Genomic DNA, 18,678 nt, shown 5'->3' on the forward strand with positions numbered 1-18,678 from the left:
GATAAATCATAATTGTGTTGATACTGGGAACGAGCTGTGGGACACAACTCTATTGTAATAGCTACAAAATTGCTCTAAACAATGGGAAATAACTATTTCTGACACACAGCTTTGCGTCTATTAGAGAAAATATCATAATTATATTATAATGTGTATATCTTGTGTGAATTGGTTATGGATATTCAGTTTTAAATCATTGAAAAACAAAAATTAGTTGTGTAAATAAAATAATTTGTTCAATATAATTAATAATCCCATATTAAATCAATTAATTTAGCATAAATTCAAGATAATTAGTAGTGTTAATTATAACAATAAATTATAATTAATGATAATTTTAAAATGAATAAAGTGAAAAATTATGTAATTTTTTTTTGTTGTTTAATTATAATAATTTGATTAATATGAGCATAATCAAGCCACAGGGAGTGTAGTAAAAACAATGTAGTCAGTTTTTATTATTTTATATTATAGTATTTATTCGAATTTTGATTTAGCTTTTATTTTAATATTTTCAGTATCATTTTAATTTACATTAGGGTTATTTTTAATTAGTTTTTAGTTTTATGTTTCATTTTATTACTTTTTAGTTGTTATATTTCTGTTTAGCTTTATTTTTCCGTTTAATTTTATTACCTTTAGTACTTTTAGTACGTATTTCTGTTCATTGCCACGGCAAAGTTAAATTTAGTAAATGAAAAGTTTTTAATCTAGTATTTATGTTCTGTTTTATTTCAGAATTATTCAAGTTAATGAAATTCATTTTAATAGTTTGTTCTAAGTCTATACTAAGTGAATAAAGTTTATTTACATATAAATGAAGTTGTATTTTGAGTACATTGATAAAATATAAGTTCTAATTATTTTCTCTTAGTAATTATAAATATCACATTTATTTATTTATTTTCCCCTTAATCCCTCCTCCGGTGGAATTTCATTGTTTGGAAATCCCTTTCCAGATAACTAATTAAACATCAGTTATAATCCGTTTGCCTGTGATTTGTCATTTGTAGTATCTTTTTACTTCATGTGAGGACAAAAAAAAGACTGGAGACATAAACGTGATTCTTTGCTATGGGTTTGGTGAAATCACTTCTGCACAGACCTGCTCTCCCACAGGATCTTTTTGCTCCCAGTTTTGCTCAGGCTTTCTTCTGTCTCTGTCTCTGCAGTGGCTCACTGTGCTTCATCGAGGCAGATCATCTCGCACTGGAAGAACTGCACGAGGCACGACTGTCCCGTCTGCCTCCCGCTGAAGAACGCTAGTGACAAACGCAACCAGCAACGTGAGTCCCTCCTCCTCCAGCAAACACCTGCTCTGTACTTCACCACAGTACATTTGCATAATAAGAATGTTCATTTAAATTCATATGTGTACATTAAGAAATACTACTGTGTAAATTATATCGTCTTTAGAATTTTTATTACACCTAATAACAATAATACTGATAACACTTCTTTTTCACAAGGGTGTGCTTTTAAACCGTATCCAAAAAAGATAGTTTTATAAAGAAGTTCAGTTGTAGCCAAAATGCATATTTGTTCACAAAGGCATTTAAACACGTACATTTCCATTTATGGAAATAATGTAAATGTAATATATTCCAGCTGTAATTGTCATTTGATGGTAAATAACATTTATTTAAGTGTCTGTAACCATTACATTCATTAGTACACTTCAATGTATTAATTTAGTCTATTATTTCGGTAATTTAGTATGTTTAAAGGGTGAAACTCCTTCAGCTGCACTGTGTTTTTCTGGATGTGTAGTTATTCAGCAGGATGCTGTCAGGCTGGTTCAGTAGCTGTGAATGTTGTGTGTGTTTGCAGTGACTCATTAAAATCTCACAGCAAACCTGCAGAGTGCTAAAGTGTTTGTTTTTGTGCTGGGGGATTTACATATTGGAGAGTCACGTTTCGGACCCCCTCCCCTTTCCTTTCTACTTCCCATGATTTTTCCACAATGTGCAGATGAGTAATGTTTTCTTCCAGGCGGCCGTTTGAAAGGGATTGAACTTTTTCTATTTTTTTGCACTCCTCTGTTTTGATGGACAGATCCTGCCAAGTGTTTAAGCGGAATCAGACGTGAAATCTCACGCAGATCTTGGTTTGAAATGCACAGATGTCGTCTTACAGCATCTCTTTTCTACGTTACAGCAATGCTGAGTCCCCCCAACACTGGTCTGCAGAGCTCTATCGGGACGGTCGGCACGGGGCAGCAGACGGCTCCTGCTCTGCCCAGCTCTACACCCATCGACCCCAGCTCCATGCAGCGGGCGTACGCTGCCCTCGGCCTCCCTTACAGCAGCCAGACCCCTGCACAGACGCAGAGCCCCGCGCAGACGCCGCCACAAATGAGATCCATCAGCACACTCGGTAAACTACTGTTTTATTGTTGGAAAATATATTATATGAATAATACCAAAAATAAGGTCTATGTGTATGTTATATATGTACTGAGCTTATGAGTATTAGTTTATATATTTGTATTTATTGTTATACATCATTTCTTTTTATTTTTTCATATAAATATCTGAGACTCTATATTATGTTTGATTTAGGGAAGATGAATAACATATTTGTTCATTTTTATTTATATTTTTTTATTTCTTATTACTTAAATGTTTATAATTATAAATATTATATTTGTGTGTGTGTGTGTATATATATATATATATATATATATATATATATATATATATATATATATATATATATATATTAGTAGCGCTGTAACTTCTTATTCGATATTCGAATATGCATTCGAACATGACGTGAAATATCCGTAATCGAACTATAAATAAAATATCCGCTTTTTTTTTTACAGTCTATGATTAGACCGTTTGTTTTTTATTTTATTCTTTGCCATCTTATCCAGTAGAGGGCAGTCTAGACGTATTGTAGCGTAGACCCATGACCAAATCAAGCGAATAAGAGCTAGTAGCCAGGCACGTCTGTGCGCTCCGAACGTGTTCTACACCGCGGGGAACATTGTAAATAAAAAGAGAGCCGCACTTAATCCAGATCAAGTTGATAGACTGGTGTTTCTTGCAAACAATATTAAGAAATGAATTAGTCTAGGCTATATGCCTTACCAGAGACCGTTTATAAGAGACATGCCACTTCCTCAATACAACTATATAAGGAAAACCCGTAACAGCAAAGATGGCGGTTGTGTGCACATGTCCCGCCCCTCCCGCTGGAAAGCCAATCATCTGCTTTTAAGAGTCAAGCCGGGAAACATTTAAGCCTATCATCTGGTTCCACTGATGTATGCGCACAGTTGAGGAACCCTTGCGCATGCGTAATAAAGGTATAACCTGTGGGGGAAAAGGCGTTTTAAACCTTATTTTGGCGCAAAGTCATAAAAAATTTTCAGCCATTTTTATCATATTTCACTTCTGTTTCTATACAAGCTGTTTTTATGTCCCGGTGACCAGTGAAAGTGCAGTTCTGACTCTCTGCCCATTCATTTAGATAGGAGCCTGGTCTTGTTATTCTGAAATAGCTGCCCGGAGGCGTTGCCAAGATGGCGGCTGAGTGGCACGACTTGCTTGAAAGGACTTTGGCCTTACTCCTGCTGCTGTTTAAGTTGTTACGTTATTGTTTGTGTCTGTTCTGAATTTTTTTTTTTTTTTTTTTTTTTTTTTCATTTAGCCTAATGTGGGATATGCATAGTGGGACTTCATATAAGTTGATATTCTAAGTTGATATCCAGCAGTTTCAAACATTAAGAAAAAAAAAAAAAAAAATCCAGATAGTACTGTTTATGACTCACTGTTAATACATTTGTGATTGAATCTCCATTAGGCTACGGTGTTTTTTATTATTTTTTATTTTTTATTTTATATATATATATATATATATATATGGGTGGGGGGGCGGGCACGTAGATATTCGAATACATTGCATGATATTCAATATCCGTTCTAATTTGATTTTTCTCAAAAGTGACAGCCCTAATATAAAGATAGATGGATAGATATAGAAATGTACAGAAAAATAACATTAAATCTTATTTAGGGAATATTAGTTACATACTTTTACATTTTTATAGATTTTTTTTATTTTTTATCACTTTTACTCACTATTTTAAGTATTGTGTGAGTACATATGTGTATGTATGTGTGTGTGTGTGTGTGTGTGTGTGTGTGTGTATATATATATATATATATATATATATATATATGTATATGTGTCACTTTTATTGGAGTGGGGTATTCCTGCAATACCCGAGGCTGCAGTTTCAGGACTGCATTTCTAGGACTATAGTTTTATAGTTTTTTTTTTTTTTTTTTGTATGTATTTATGTATTAGCAGTTCATATTATTTTATAGCACTTGCTATTCAGTTATTTATATTATTATTTTTAAAGATTATAGTTATGAGTTTTATTTTATGTATTTTAATTGAATGTATTATTATTGTTTTTGTTTGTCCAGGGGGAGGTCAGATGAACTCAATCAGCGTACCGACATCAGATCAGGCTAAGCTGCTCCCTGATGGCACTGTGCCATCAACACTTAACCCTAACAAGTAGGACTCTGACACACACTAATCAATACACACTCCCAGCTCGTAATTGCTCAGAATTGTTGTCTTAATGCTGTTTGCTTACTGAATATCTCCTGATTCTCTTTACTCAGCCAGCTGATGCTGGACGGCCCTACGGTAGGCAGCATGGGTAACCTGCCCACAGCAGCCCCTCTGTCAGCCACCGGTGTGAGGAAAGCCTGGCACGAGCACGTCACACAGGACCTCCGCAACCACCTTGTGCACAAACTGTAAGTGAATGCTGCTCTTAAAGGAGGTTGGAGGTTTTGTGGAGGTTTTTACTTAAAAAAAAAAATCTTTCTTAAGATAGAGTTTTCATTTGTACATGTATGAGCCAACCATGATGTAAAAAAAAGAATGACACCTCGACTGTCCACCACGGTTGCCTCTATCAGCCTGTAGGCTCAATTGTGTGTGGAGGAGTCGGGCCCGAATTGGCGCGAAAATTCACAAAATGTGACGTCATGCGCGTTCTCGTCTACTTGGGCTTACAACCGTACGGCACGCCAGCCATTATAGTAAGCAGCGGCAATAGTGTTTTCAAATGGACTCTGCGGATGGAAAGAAGCGACCAGCCTCCAGCACAATTCAGACACCCACGGACACTCCTCGTAAGAAAAAAAAAAAAAAAAAAAGAGCGTGCGCACTGAGAACGAGCATGAGACTGGCTGCAGTTCCTCTAACGGCCACTGGTGTCAGTAACGGTTAGAAATTTCAGAACCTATGCAATGCTCCTTTAAACTATATATATTTTATTTATGTTTTCAAATTGTTACACTCAGCAAGAAAAAATACCCTAAAAACAGTAATATTGTGAAACATTATAACGGTTTAAAATAACCCTTTTCTATCATAATATAACAATTGTAATTGTAACAGTTGAGCTGCTTAATGTTTTTTCTTTTTTTTTGGGTGTGGAAACCATTTTTCCAGGAGTCTTTCATAAATAGGAAGTAAACAGCATTAAAAAAATGAAAAGATGGCTTTGAGTGAAAGTGTTTTACTCTCTGTGACTGTTTAGGGTTCAGGCCATCTTCCCTACGCCAGACCCCGCCGCCCTGAAGGACCGTCGCATGGAGAACCTGGTGGCGTATGCACGGAAAGTGGAAGGGGATATGTACGAGTCGGCCAATAGTAGAGTGAGCATAAACCCTCAGGGATACACCTCATCTGAAAGGCTGATAGAGTGGCATTCTTAAGTGGCTTACGGATTATGTTGATATGAACACTGTTGTCTGTGTGTCTTGCACAGGATGAGTACTATCACTTTCTGGCGGAGAAGATCTATAAGATCCAGAAGGAGCTGGAGGAGAAGAGAAGATCCCGATTACAAAAGCAGATTATCAACCAGACGCCCATGACTGCTGCGGGACAACAGCCACCGGCCCTCAACCAGCCTAATGTCATGGGACCTCGGCCACAGAGTAAGTCATTTAAAAACTAGGGCTGTCATATGATTCAAATTTGGATCTAATTACATGATATACCGGTTAATTTATCAAATTAATTGCACATCAATTTGGGCTGAAAGATTACCCATAAAAACGTATTAATATTTAAGATAAAATATAGTAGAATATTAGAAGGCTAGAATTTTTCCTTAACATTGTTTTCAGAAGCTGCATCTGAAGTGCATTTAGGTTTGACTCACTGACTTTAATTGGTTTTAAATAAGCATTAAGGTTTTTTGTTTGTTTTTTGAAAATGTAACATTATACTGTGAATATTAAACTATACCCACCAGTAAGAGGTGGGCAAAGTCTTAATTAGTGAATCATTCATTTAACCAATTCATCAAAATGGCTAATTCATTCAGAAAAAAGCAAGTGACTGTCTTTATAAACGAGTTACCAAATAATTGACTCACTTGATTAGTTGAATTTAGACTTGTGCAGGTATTCGGTAATGCGATATATTGCGGTGATTAATATGCACGATATTGTTATCGTGAGCACTTCTAAATACTGTGAATAAATATACATTACAAATTATTCAGAATTTGGAATGCATTTTAAGAATATTATTCCCATCAGCTGCTTAAAATACACAACATCGCTGTATTCTGCTTGAAAGAGCGCATGCGTTCTGATGTAAAACATGCACGCACTATGCGATGTCCGATCTGATTACACTATATTTTATGTATTGCACTGTATTTTATGCAAAATCATTTTCTATTTTTAAACGGTCTTAAATTCATTTTAAGTCAATTTTTAAATCATTTTCATTTTCAAGTTCTTAAATTGCTTGTTTTATTTTTGTGATTTATTTTTATTCTTGACTTTTTTTTTTACTTTTATGTAAAGCACTTTGAATTACCATTGTGTACGAAATGCGCTATATAAATAAACTTGACTTGCCTTGAATGTTAATGCATTAACTAAGGTTAACTAATGAGGTCTTATTGTAAAGTGATACCTATTGGTTTTTATAGTTCTTTTGCACTTTGATGTGTAAAACATTTAACTTTGATATATTTTTCTGTATTGCTTTATTGTTTTAAATGTTTAGTTATTTTTGTTATAAGAAAAAGTTATTTATCTTGTTATACTAATATATATATATATAACCTGTACAAAATTTCAATACCGTGATAATACCGTATACCGTGATAAAAGCATTATCAATTTGATCAAATTTGATACCGGCATATCCCTAGTTGAAAACTGCTTATTCGCTCTGAAAGGTTGTTCTGCTGTGGATTTCTGTGGAACAATTTTTGTTTCTAAAACTCAATATTAACTTCTTGTTTATTGAACTGTTGTATAAAATCAGTATCACCTTTGCAATTGTCCAGATTTTCAGGAAAAAAACAGCACAATTGCTTAAGTGATATTGCTAAACTGTATCATATGACATAAATAGGAGACAAAAACTTACATGAGTTTTGGGGTCTTTAACTGGATTCTAATAGGCTACATCGCTCGGTCATCAGTCGCCCGGCATCATGTTTGTCAGCAATGCATGGAATGTAAAATGCCATACTTAATTAATGTCTTAAAACAACAGACATAAACACACAAATGCACAAAATTGACCAGTTTCTGATCCCATGTAGTCTCTTCCCTCTTTTCAGATGGATCCGTGCCTTTGCCCAATGTGCCAAATCAGATCATCAATCGCATGCAGGTGTCTCAAGGTACTTCAGTCCCATTTGTAGCCAATAACAGTTGGAGATGCATTTGTTTTCTGTACTCTAAACACACATCTCTGTGTTATCGATCTTATCTGTTGTTTTTTTCCAACAGGGTTGAATCCATTCGGCGCAATGCCCAATGTGCCGATGTCTCAGGCTCCCATGGGAACACGTGCCGCTTCTCCGATAAACCATCAACAGATCAATATGAACCAAGTCCCGACGGTCAGTCTCCATGTCTGGATCCCTCTCATTTCTGCTCTCTGGACACATATCTCATTGTATCATTCTCATCATATTTTCACAGATGAATATGTCTCCCACACGAATACACCCCACACAAAGCATGCTGGGAGCTCAAGGCGGGAACATGGTGGCACAGACGGCCAACCAGACACAGTTCATGGCTCAACCTCAGTTTCCCGCCAACACCAACGGCATGAATGTCAACATAGGCCAGCCCAACACGCAGGCGGCCGTTTCACAGGTGCGCACATGCACTCATGTCCTAAAGTGATCTCATTCTGCACGGCCACCTCCCTACTAAACTTTTTTTGTCCCTGCTTGGGTGCGTGCGATCTCTCCTTCCCCAGCAGCAGCCGAACGCTAACCTCTCCCTGAATGCACTTGGCCCCTTGGGCCCTCCACTAAGCTGCCCCACGCCCCCTCAGGCTCCACTCCGCACCACGCCGCCCCCCAACGCCACCACCAGCACCACTAACCTGCCAGGAGCACTGCAGCCCAGTCAGGCCTCCACACCCACCCCCGCCCCTGTTCAGGGCACCCCGCCTCACGAGCTGCCCCTCCCTGCCCAGCAGCACCCTGGGACACCGGTGAGACCCGCAGATCCATCTTCAGACCCAAAACCTCGTGAGCTTCCTACATAGGTAGCATCCTGACTAGAATGAAACCTCATAATTGACTGATTGTGAGGTAGTCGGGAGTTGGGTGCCATTGCACTTCCCAACAAGGAGCTTGGATTGCACAGTTTGGGGAAAAATCTTGTGATTTTTTTTTTTTTTTTTTTTCCTGTTTGCTTTTCTATTTATTTATTTTTTATAATTATTAATAATAATTATAATTATTATTATCATATTATTATTGCTGCTACTATTTCATTTACTATATAAAAAAATTCCCTGTAAAATTAAATAAAAATATATAGAGTCTAGGTTTGCAGCACAATGCAACCAAAAATATTGATTATATTCCACTATGATTATAAAATAACCCTAAATTATTAATATAAGTAGTTATAATAATAAAAATAATTGTTACTATAAAATAATAATATAAAAATTAGTATTTTTGTAATATATCACTGTAAAATAAAAAAAGTTATGCACAATTTGACCAAAATATTATGATATTCCAGTATGTATAAAAATAACCCTAACTTAATAATAATAATTATTATTATTATTATTACTACAACTACTACTAAATACATTTCTTAAATAATATTACCAAATATTATGTTATATACAGGGGTGCACATAATTTTTTCAGCCTGGTTCTCATAAGAGAACCTGGAGATTTGGTTTGGTCCTGACACTGCATATAGCCTGACCCATTAAATGCAACTATAAGAAATTAATTAATAATAGTTATAATATTATTACACTTTATTTATTTAGTTTTTTTTTTAATTAAATAATAGTAAATAAACTAAATAATAGTGTGTGATAATATTATTAATAATAAAAAAGTATTAAATACAAATGCTTTTATTTTATAGTAAATAAACTTAAAAATAAAATGCTAATCTTTACTACTACTTTGTTTGTTTGGCTCTTTAAGAAGAATCGCTTTATTTATTCCCCAATTTTAAGTCGCTTTGGAAAAAAGCGTCTAATAATAAATAAAAGCGTTTTCATCATATTCAAACTTAAAATCAGCAGGCTTTTATTTTGGCTGGTTACCGGCAAGTAAGTATACACACTTCCTGATTTAGCGCTGCTGCTGATTAAAGAGCATCAGTGGATGAATGTCACAGTTTTGTATTGTGCTTTGAAACGGTAGGCATAGCCTAGATTTATTTTTTTATTTTGGTCGCGATGGTGGACCAGCGGACCACTTATGTGCACCCCTGGTTATATATTATATATTTAGTTATGATTTACATATATATATATATATATATATATATATATATATATATATATATATATATATATGGGCTGCACGATGTGTCGTTTAAGCATCGATATCGCGATTCCACGATAGTCACATCACAGGATGTGCGATGTAGGCTGTCGTAGTTGATCCGTTATTCATTAACCGTATGGGCGAGCTGCTCCCCGGCCCTTGACGAATGTGATTCGCGGATTAATTGCACAGTGTTTTTTAGTCCTGTCAGTTTAACAGGGCAGATAGAGAGAGAGCACGAGAGAGAGAGAGAGAGAGAGAGAGCACGAGAGAGAGAGAGAGAGAGAGAGAGAGAGAGAGAGAGAGAGAGCACGAGAGAGAGAGAGAGAGAGAGAGAGAGAGAGAGAGAGAGAGAGAGAGAGAGAGAGAGAGAGAGAGAGAGAGAGAGAGAGAGAGAGAGAGAGAGAGAGAGAGAGAGAGAGAGAGCGCGCACGCGCGCGCGAGAGAGAGAGAGAGAGAGCGAGCAAGCGAGTCCCGGCCGCACACTCACCGTCTTCAAACAACACGAGCGCTGTCTTGCTTTCTCTCCCTCGCGCATATTAATCAATTGACACGATGGTGTCAGTGTTTAAATCATTTAAAATGAGAATGTAAGTGTGCTCTTCCCAATTTTGTTTGTAAGAAAATTTTTTATTAGATTTCATATCGCAATATATATCAATGTCATTTTTTCCCAATATCGTGCAACCCTTATATATATATATATATATATATATATATCAGAGATGTTCCGATACCCTTTTTCTCTTCCCGATTCCAATACCTGGGCTCAGGGTATCGGCCAATATCGAGTACTGATCCGATACCTGAGTGTATCTGTATACACAGCTGTATATACTACTAGCCATGTGTAAATTGCTAGAATTAATTTATGGTGTGCTTCAGACTTATCCCTTAATAAAACATGAACAAATACATGGTGAACTACTGTATTTATTACAGTATTATATTTATTATCTGACATGAATTTGACAGTAATATTATTTATTTTCTTTAGCGAAAAAGAACTTCAAATGCAGCCAAAAATCTAACACTGCAAACTAAAAAAGGTATTTTAGTTTTACAATATAACTGTATAGAAAACTGCAACAAATAAGTCTAGGAATATAAAATATGATATATTAATCAGATAATCTCTTTACAACAAAACAAGTAAAAAACAAGCAATCATCTAGGCATAATTATTATTAATAGAGACTATTAATAGTGAAGCGGCTTCACTGTCTGTTGGCAGTTTAGAATGCGATGAGCGATCCAGTGATATATAGATCAGTGCTGCTAACGCGTTTTCATTTCTTCTTCGCTGCTCTAAACAGGGGTTGCTTGTGGCAACAAAGCACAACTTCCTGTGTTTACAATGCATTCTGAGCAGCGAAGAAGAACCGTGCAGCGGTTAGACAAAGCTAGCGGTCATAACTAGGTCTTGAAAATGGTATCAGATCGGTATATGGGGTCATGTACTCGCCGATGCTAGAATTTGTTGTGGTATCGGTGATATTTCCGATACTAGTATCGTAAACTGGAAAAAAAAAAATATATATATATATATATATATATATATTATAAGTAAATTATATTAAGAAATAAAATATTTTTATTTAGTAATAAAATATTTGTTATTTTATATTATTAAATTATATATCCAAAAAAATATTACTACTATTAAATGATAATATTATTAATATGCTACTACTAAATAATAATATTAAACAAAATGATCAATATTACTATTTTCGTGAGCTTCTTGCATATGAACACTGTGCCACGCTTCGTTCTGAAAACCTCAGCTCATTTATTTAATTAAATCACAGCCTTTGCGATTTAATAACTCCACTAAGCCATGAGGTGATTTTGTTTTTATTTTTATTAATCATGCAGACCTAACAGAAACTCAAAATTGATTATAAAGGTGTTCGAAAATAGCATGTTGCCAAGCTATTATCACAGTTCTACACTAAACACAAACCTATATAGAATGCTCAAGTATTAGAATTATTTTATTTTATTTATTTATTTTTCATCAAAATAGTATTAATAGTCATATTTGGTCAAATTGCCATGCATTCTAGGATTGCATTCTTCTCAAAGGATATGTGAACTGCTGCCTGATTTCAGCCTAAACGTAATGCGTTAAAGCCCAGACACACCAGACAGACATCAAAGAACTAGTGGCAACCAAAGCTGTGGTGTCGCCTCATGCCTCCTGCATCTGATGCAAAAGTCTGCACTTGAACGCAATTCAAAGACTGCATAAATAACTCTCCATACCAGCAAGTGGAAGTATTCATTAATTGTAATTCATTGTATTCTTCCTGGAAAACTTGAATCGCTAGGACTGACGATATACAAACCATAAAATGAAGCAAAGAGAGTATTGTTTTGTAGCGTTCTTTCTTTTTCTCAGTACACTAGCTCGCCAAACTAAACAGCCAATCAGAGTGATCCTTCTTACAAAATACAGTCCGGGTCTCACATTGGCCGACAGCAATCCTTCAACTTTAGAATACAGCATAAGCTTGATGGCCATCATTTCAAACAGCCTTTGTGTGGAAAGTGCTCCTTTGACCTCAGTAGGCCGCTCACTAGGTTTTGGAACAAATATATGGTGATGTCATCTTTCCAAACGGTGCCATAAATTTCTCAGCTTGAAGACAAAATTCAAATAATATTTATTTCAAGCAGTAAATCAGATGCTTTGTCTTTCAGAGCGGTGAAAACCGTGTGCCCACTCCAGCATCGGCAGCCAGTGCCGAGCTGCACTCCCAGCATGCCGTGTCTGATGTACCGCCCAGCAACACTAAAACAGAAGAGCAAGAATACGACATGTGCATCAAAACAGAGCCCAAGATGGAGGTGTGTTTTGTGTATATGTTTGAAGTTTGAAGGTTTCAGCATATTAGAATAAAGTCTTTCCAACCCAGATTTTCATTTCAGTCTCAGATTTTCATGATTGTTCTGCCTTTGCTAGACGGAGGACGACAAAGGCTCTCTATTGATCAAAAAGGAGGAGCTGGAGGGGTCGGAGGCTAAGCAGGAGCCAATGGAGACCGAGGACAAAAAGACAGACTTGAAGACAGAGACCAAAGAAGAAGATGAAAGCAAGACGAACGGCACAGCGTCCTCTTCACCCTCTCAGTCTCGCAGGAAAAGTATGAACTGATATTTCTGTAGGCTCTACAGTTTTTTGTCTTCGTAGTCTTTTTATTTCTGGTGCTTTCTTTAATCGTACATGTGTCCCCGTCTCTCTTCTCAGTCTTTAAGCCAGAAGAGTTGCGGCAGGCATTGATGCCCACTCTGGAGTCTCTGTACAGGCAAGATCCAGAGTCTCTGCCCTTCCGGCAGCCGGTGGACCCCATGCTTCTTGGCATCCCTGTGAGTCTCACATACATATATGCATGTATCTTCACTGAATGATATATGAAGTACACATTTGACTGAACTATGAAGCTGTTTGCTTTCATGCTTTCAGGACTACTTTGATATCGTGAAGAACCCCATAGACCTGTCCACGATCAAGCGTAAGCTGGACACGGGTCAGTATCAGGAGCCGTGGCAGTATGTAGATGACGTGTGGCTGATGTTCAACAACGCCTGGTTGTACAACAGGAAGACGTCGCGTGTGTACAAGTACTGCTCCAAACTGGCCGAGGTGTTCGAGCTGGAGATCGACCCCATCATGCAGAGCCTCGGCTACTGCTGCGGGAGGAAGGTGAGGGGAACTGACATTCAGTCTTATTACTAATCACAGTAGTATTAGTAGTACTAATAAAAATAATAGTAATAGGCAAATAAATGTATACTAAATGGTATTGTTTAGGAAATGTAAAAATGCGAATTATTTGGAATTACGGAGGTGTAAAAAAAAAAATTGAATATCTTAAATTTGGTATGCATGTTTGTTCACAACACCCGTACAAATAATGCAGCTGTAATATTTAGTTTATTTAACACAATATTAATCCAACATTAGTTACCGCCAGTATTTTGATGCTAGCTGTTCAACTCCTGGTCGACTGCACAGAAACTGGATATAAACTGACTTTTCCGGTCATGTGTCTGAACTCTCTCTTTTCTTCTTTCCTCCCACAGTACGAGTTTTCTCCTCAGACACTGTGCTGTTACGGCAAGCAGCTATGTACAATACCCCGAGACGGCACTTATTACAGCTATCAGAACAGGTGAGATGAGACACGTGCCCTTTCTTTAGGTAGATTTCTTGTATTCGACAGCCTTAGAAAACATTTAGGAGGACACTGGAGTTGAAGCAGACGTGCTCTCTCTCCTGTGGTGTAGTTCATTCAGTCGTGTGTGGTTTTGGACACACATTCGGCAGATCAGACGATAAACCTCCTCGTGTGCCGGTGTGTACACTAACATAGTTTACTCTCAGGCCTGTTCATATGTATTTTCTAAACATATTACAATCCCCTCCCCCTATTTCTGTCTTCATGGATACACTGCTTGAAGTCTCCAGCCAGCCCTCATTTATTGGCAGTTGTAATATTTGCACTGGCACATTTATTCGTTTTAGTTGCTGTGAATTGCCTGCTTATTCATAACAGGCTCCCTTGTGCCCCCTGCAGCACAGAGCACGTCACTGCAGAACCTCCAAATAAGACGATTGGCTAACAGACACAGCCGCTCTTGCTTATATACTCACATCCATTTGGAACAGATTTGGAGAAATTTAGCCCTGACGTGAATGGGTGCCGTCAGAATGAGTGTTCAGACAGCTGATAAAAAACAGTAATCCACACCACTCCAGTCCATCAGTTTACATCTTCTGAAGGGAAAAGCTGCGTCTTTGTAAGTAATCAATCAATCATTAAGGTGTTTTAAACTTCAAAACTGTTGTTTCTGGCTAAAATCGGGAGTCATTTGTTCATAATATTGCTTTCTCCTTTGAAAGAGTCATGCTGTCTAAATCAGGAGGGAAATATGCACAGATCAAACACAGTTTAAGTCAAATATTTTGATGTGAGAGGACAACAGGGGATAAACTTTTTCACAGAAGGAACTCATATTTTGGCCAGAAATTTTGGCGAGAGAGACAGAGAGGGAGAGAGAGCGCGCGCGCCAGAGAGAGACCGAGAGAGAGAGAGAGAGAGAGAGAGAGAGAGCGCGAGAGAGAGAGAGAGCGCGCGAGAGAGAGACAGAGAGAGAGCGTGCGTGAGAGAGACAAAGGGAGAGAGAGCGAGCCGTCTTCACTCTTCAAACAACACGAGTGCTGTCTTGCTCTCTCCCTCCCGCATATTAATCAATTGACGCGATGGTGGCGATGTTTAAATAATTTAAAATGAGAATGTAAGTGTGCTCACCCCATTTTTGTTTGTAAGAAAAAATATCGCAATATATATCACAGAAAAATAAAATATCGCAATATCATTTTTTCCCAATATCGTGCAGCCCTATTCTGGAGTGGTGTGGATTATTGTGATGTTTTTATCAGCTGTTTGGACTCTCATTCTGACGGCACCCATTCACTGCAATAGATGCATTGGTGAGCGAGTGATGTAATGCTACATTTCTACAAATCTGTGCAAACTCATCTACTTCTTGGATGGCCTGAAGATGAGTAAATTTTCAGCAAATTTTCATTTCAGGTGAACAGTTACATTTTGATGTTTCCCTCTGAACCCTTGGAAGCCATTCACATTACGTTCACACTGTGATACTGATTAAAGCATTGGAAGATTTGAAGGGAATGATCATCGTACACTTTTGTACATATTCTGTTTGGATTAATGAATTAAAAAGTCACTCTTGTGCGCCTCTGTATATCTTGAAGTGAAATGTGTTTGTGTCTATACAGGTATCATTTCTGCGAGAAGTGCTTCAATGAGATTCAGGGAGACAATGTGACGCTAGGAGATGATCCTGCTCAGCCCCAGACGTAAGTGATCGTTCACCTTCTCTTTTTGTGATTATATTCAAGCTCAGTTGCGGAGGTTTTATCATCGAAATCAGTCCGAATGATTCATTTTCTCCATTCCATAATGAACTGAATTGTTTCAAAAAGTTTTAAATGTTCAACAAATTGTACTTTGTATGCAGCATGATCTCTAAAGACCAGTTCGAAAGGAAGAAGAATGACACGTTAGATCCTGAGCCGTAAGTAAATGCTCCACTTGATTTCCCAGAATTCCATGAGGCGACTATCAATGCACTAGTTGCACATGCTCTAATAGTGCTATACTGGTCATTATTGGCTCACACATTTGTCTGCTCTGGACTGGTTACACTGCATGGCTTCTGCTCACTGGTGCCCCCTGCTGTCAGCAACATAGGGCATAGAGACACTCCCCCAACACTAGTCTACAAGCAATTGTATTATCTATAAGTTGTCCAAATCCACACCTCCTTGGTCAGGAAAAGAAGCTGAATGATTTATTTCATATTTACTACCTGCTCTCACAGTTAGTGACTGACTACGCATTCAAACACTCGCTAAAATAAAAGCTGCCAGACTAGAAAGGGCATGAAATGATTGCATCCCCCACTAATCAATTCTCCTCCTCTCAGGTTTGTTGAATGTAAAGATTGCGGGCGGAAGATGCATCAGATATGTGTTCTGCATTATGAGGTCATTTGGCCTTTAGGGTGAGTTTGTAAACACCTCAGAGTGAACCGAGTTGCTCTGATATCAATTATGGATGCGTTGCGGGAAGCCAGCACTAATGAGCATTTCTCTCTGCAGTTTTATCTGTGATAACTGTTTGAAAAAGAGCGGGAAGACGAGAAAAGAGAACAAGTTTTCGGCTAAAAGTAAGTAATAAGACTGTTGATGTGATGCATTAATGCTAAATGAATGGTTTACTTTGTTCATTTACTCTCATGTCGTTCCAAACCTGTTAGATGTTTGTTCATCTTTGGAACACAAATGGATGTTGTAATAATAAAAACTCCGTAATCTTCGGGAAGAAGGAGGCGGGAACCGGCGGACAATCAAAATGAACCTTTAATAATTCAAAATAAACACAAAACAGCGCATCAGCCCCTCACGGACGACTGATGCGCACAAAATAAAACCAAAACATAAAATAAAGCCCAGGCCTGGTCCTCTCTCGTCCTTCACTGTCGTCGCTCCAGTTTTATATCCTTCCATCTCTGTGGGACTCGAGACCGGTGGTGGGTCGCAGGTGTCGCTGATTTCCCAATCACTCCACCGGCCTCACTCGTTCCCACATCCCTCGGCCCCGCCCAACTCGTCACAGATGTATTTTAAATGAAACCCAGGAGATTTTCTCTCTCTGCTGAAAGTCCATGCAACCAAAGATGACAATTCTAAAAGTTCCTAAAAGGAAAGTAGGGGGCCGATATATATATATATATATATATATATATATATATATATATATATATATATATATATATATATATATATATATAATTTTCTTTTTTAAAATATATTTAAGAAATGTGAACTTATTTGACAATGGATTAAAAAAATACATGCATAAAATAAACATACTTGCACTTTAGATGACGACTGTATTTTTCACAAATAAATAAATATTTATAAAAATATAATTAAAAAGGAAGTAAACTATAACCAAAAAGTGCACTCCGTATTCTTGGAAGTTCGTGTGCATTGGGAATCTTTATTTTCAAATAAAGCCAGGGTAACCCTCATTTTACATACAGCACACAGAGAAAATGACATTAATATGACAGTGGATAAATGCATAAAGCGCACCATAATTTCAAATCACGAGTTTAAAGCATTCAGTTCACACAGTTCAGCCGTCACACAGAGAACACGCGATCATGCTGGATAAAAATGCACACTTCACAAGATCTCACAGCTGGATTCGACCAAGTTTGCAAGGTTTGTGAAATCAAATGTTCATTAATGATTCAAAGATCTGTTTAAATGATATAAATGCATATTTGCTTAATGCTGATGGCCAACGAGAAAGTATTTTTCTATTACTGATAACATAAAAGCAATCGTTATAATACTTTTGTATACAGTAATTCCTTAGTTTAACTGTTCTATTAGATTATTAGACAGAACGGTTTACAACGACAGAGAACAAGGAGAATGTGAGCACTGTGTGCTCAGGCGCTGTCAAAATAAAAGTCCCACCTCTGAACACATCGGCCAAGCAGAAAAATATATTTGCCAATGCCGATATTTGAAAAATGCCAAATATCAGCCGATATATCGGCCTTTGCGATATATCAGTTGACCAGTCTCTCAGCTTTCAGTAAAAATATCAGGTTTAATTTAAACCTGTCTTCATAAGTGTTTTTGGGCTAAATGCTGTTGTCTTCGATCCAGGGTTGCAGACGACACGGTTAGGCACGTACATAGAGGATCGGGTGAACAAGTACTTGAAGAGGCAGAACCATCCAGAAGCTGGAGAGGTGTTCGTGCGAGTTGTAGCCAGTTCAGACAAAACGGTGGAGGTCAAACCTGGCATGAAGGCCAGGTAAACTTAAACTCAGTCCTTACCTTTTATTTTTCCAGTTAGCCAGTCTTTCAGATGACCCTTCAGAGGGCAAGTTCAAATGCAGATCCAATAAATTATCTGGTCTTAAGAAAAAAAAGGACTATTCAGAGTTTCACCCATTTCAGTATTGGTTCATCTAACAAAACATTGATGCTATAGTGGTGTGTTAGTGTATGTTCTTTGAAGAGGTAAAGGTGGGTTTAATCCCCTGCTTCATTTCAGGTTTGTGGACACAGGAGAGATGCCTGAGAGCTTCCCCTACAGAACCAAAGCACTTTTCGCCTTTGAGGAAATTGATGGAGTGGACTTGTGTTTCTTTGGCATGCACGTGCAAGAGTATGGCTCTGAATGCCCTTTCCCTAACACCAGGTAAACTCTTACACA

At 37.4% G+C, this 18,678-nt stretch overlaps 1 protein-coding gene across 5 annotated transcripts in view; it reads left to right on the forward strand.

Annotated features, from left to right (window-relative positions):
- The window catches only part of LOC132131444 (CREB-binding protein-like), a 52,794-nt gene that overhangs the window by 30,096 nt on the left and 4,020 nt on the right, over window positions 1–18,678 (forward strand). For 3 of the 5 annotated variants that reach the window (XM_059543464.1, XM_059543467.1, XM_059543468.1), the window contains 21 exons: window positions 1,173–1,286; window positions 2,158–2,376; window positions 4,443–4,536; window positions 4,647–4,784; window positions 5,576–5,693; window positions 5,807–5,978; window positions 7,631–7,693; window positions 7,803–7,915; window positions 7,998–8,177; window positions 8,284–8,523; window positions 12,545–12,691; window positions 12,807–12,987; window positions 13,092–13,210; window positions 13,308–13,547; window positions 13,928–14,016; window positions 15,651–15,731; window positions 15,893–15,949; window positions 16,361–16,438; window positions 16,536–16,603; window positions 18,123–18,273; window positions 18,517–18,663. In XM_059543464.1, the coding sequence (XP_059399447.1) occupies window positions 1,173–1,286; window positions 2,158–2,376; window positions 4,443–4,536; window positions 4,647–4,784; window positions 5,576–5,693; window positions 5,807–5,978; window positions 7,631–7,693; window positions 7,803–7,915; window positions 7,998–8,177; window positions 8,284–8,523; window positions 12,545–12,691; window positions 12,807–12,987; window positions 13,092–13,210; window positions 13,308–13,547; window positions 13,928–14,016; window positions 15,651–15,731; window positions 15,893–15,949; window positions 16,361–16,438; window positions 16,536–16,603; window positions 18,123–18,273; window positions 18,517–18,663 (2,809 nt within the window). The remainder of the gene's footprint in view (window positions 1–1,172; window positions 1,287–2,157; window positions 2,377–4,442; window positions 4,537–4,646; window positions 4,785–5,575; window positions 5,694–5,806; window positions 5,979–7,630; window positions 7,694–7,802; window positions 7,916–7,997; window positions 8,178–8,283; window positions 8,524–12,544; window positions 12,692–12,806; window positions 12,988–13,091; window positions 13,211–13,307; window positions 13,548–13,927; window positions 14,017–15,650; window positions 15,732–15,892; window positions 15,950–16,360; window positions 16,439–16,535; window positions 16,604–18,122; window positions 18,274–18,516; window positions 18,664–18,678) is intronic. The other 2 variants (XM_059543466.1, XM_059543465.1) reach the window with 2 other exon arrangements.

The sequence above is a fragment of the Carassius carassius genome, chromosome 48 (genome assembly GCF_963082965.1).
Source record: "Carassius carassius chromosome 48, fCarCar2.1, whole genome shotgun sequence".
Classification (NCBI taxonomy): domain Eukaryota; kingdom Metazoa; phylum Chordata; class Actinopteri; order Cypriniformes; family Cyprinidae; genus Carassius; species Carassius carassius.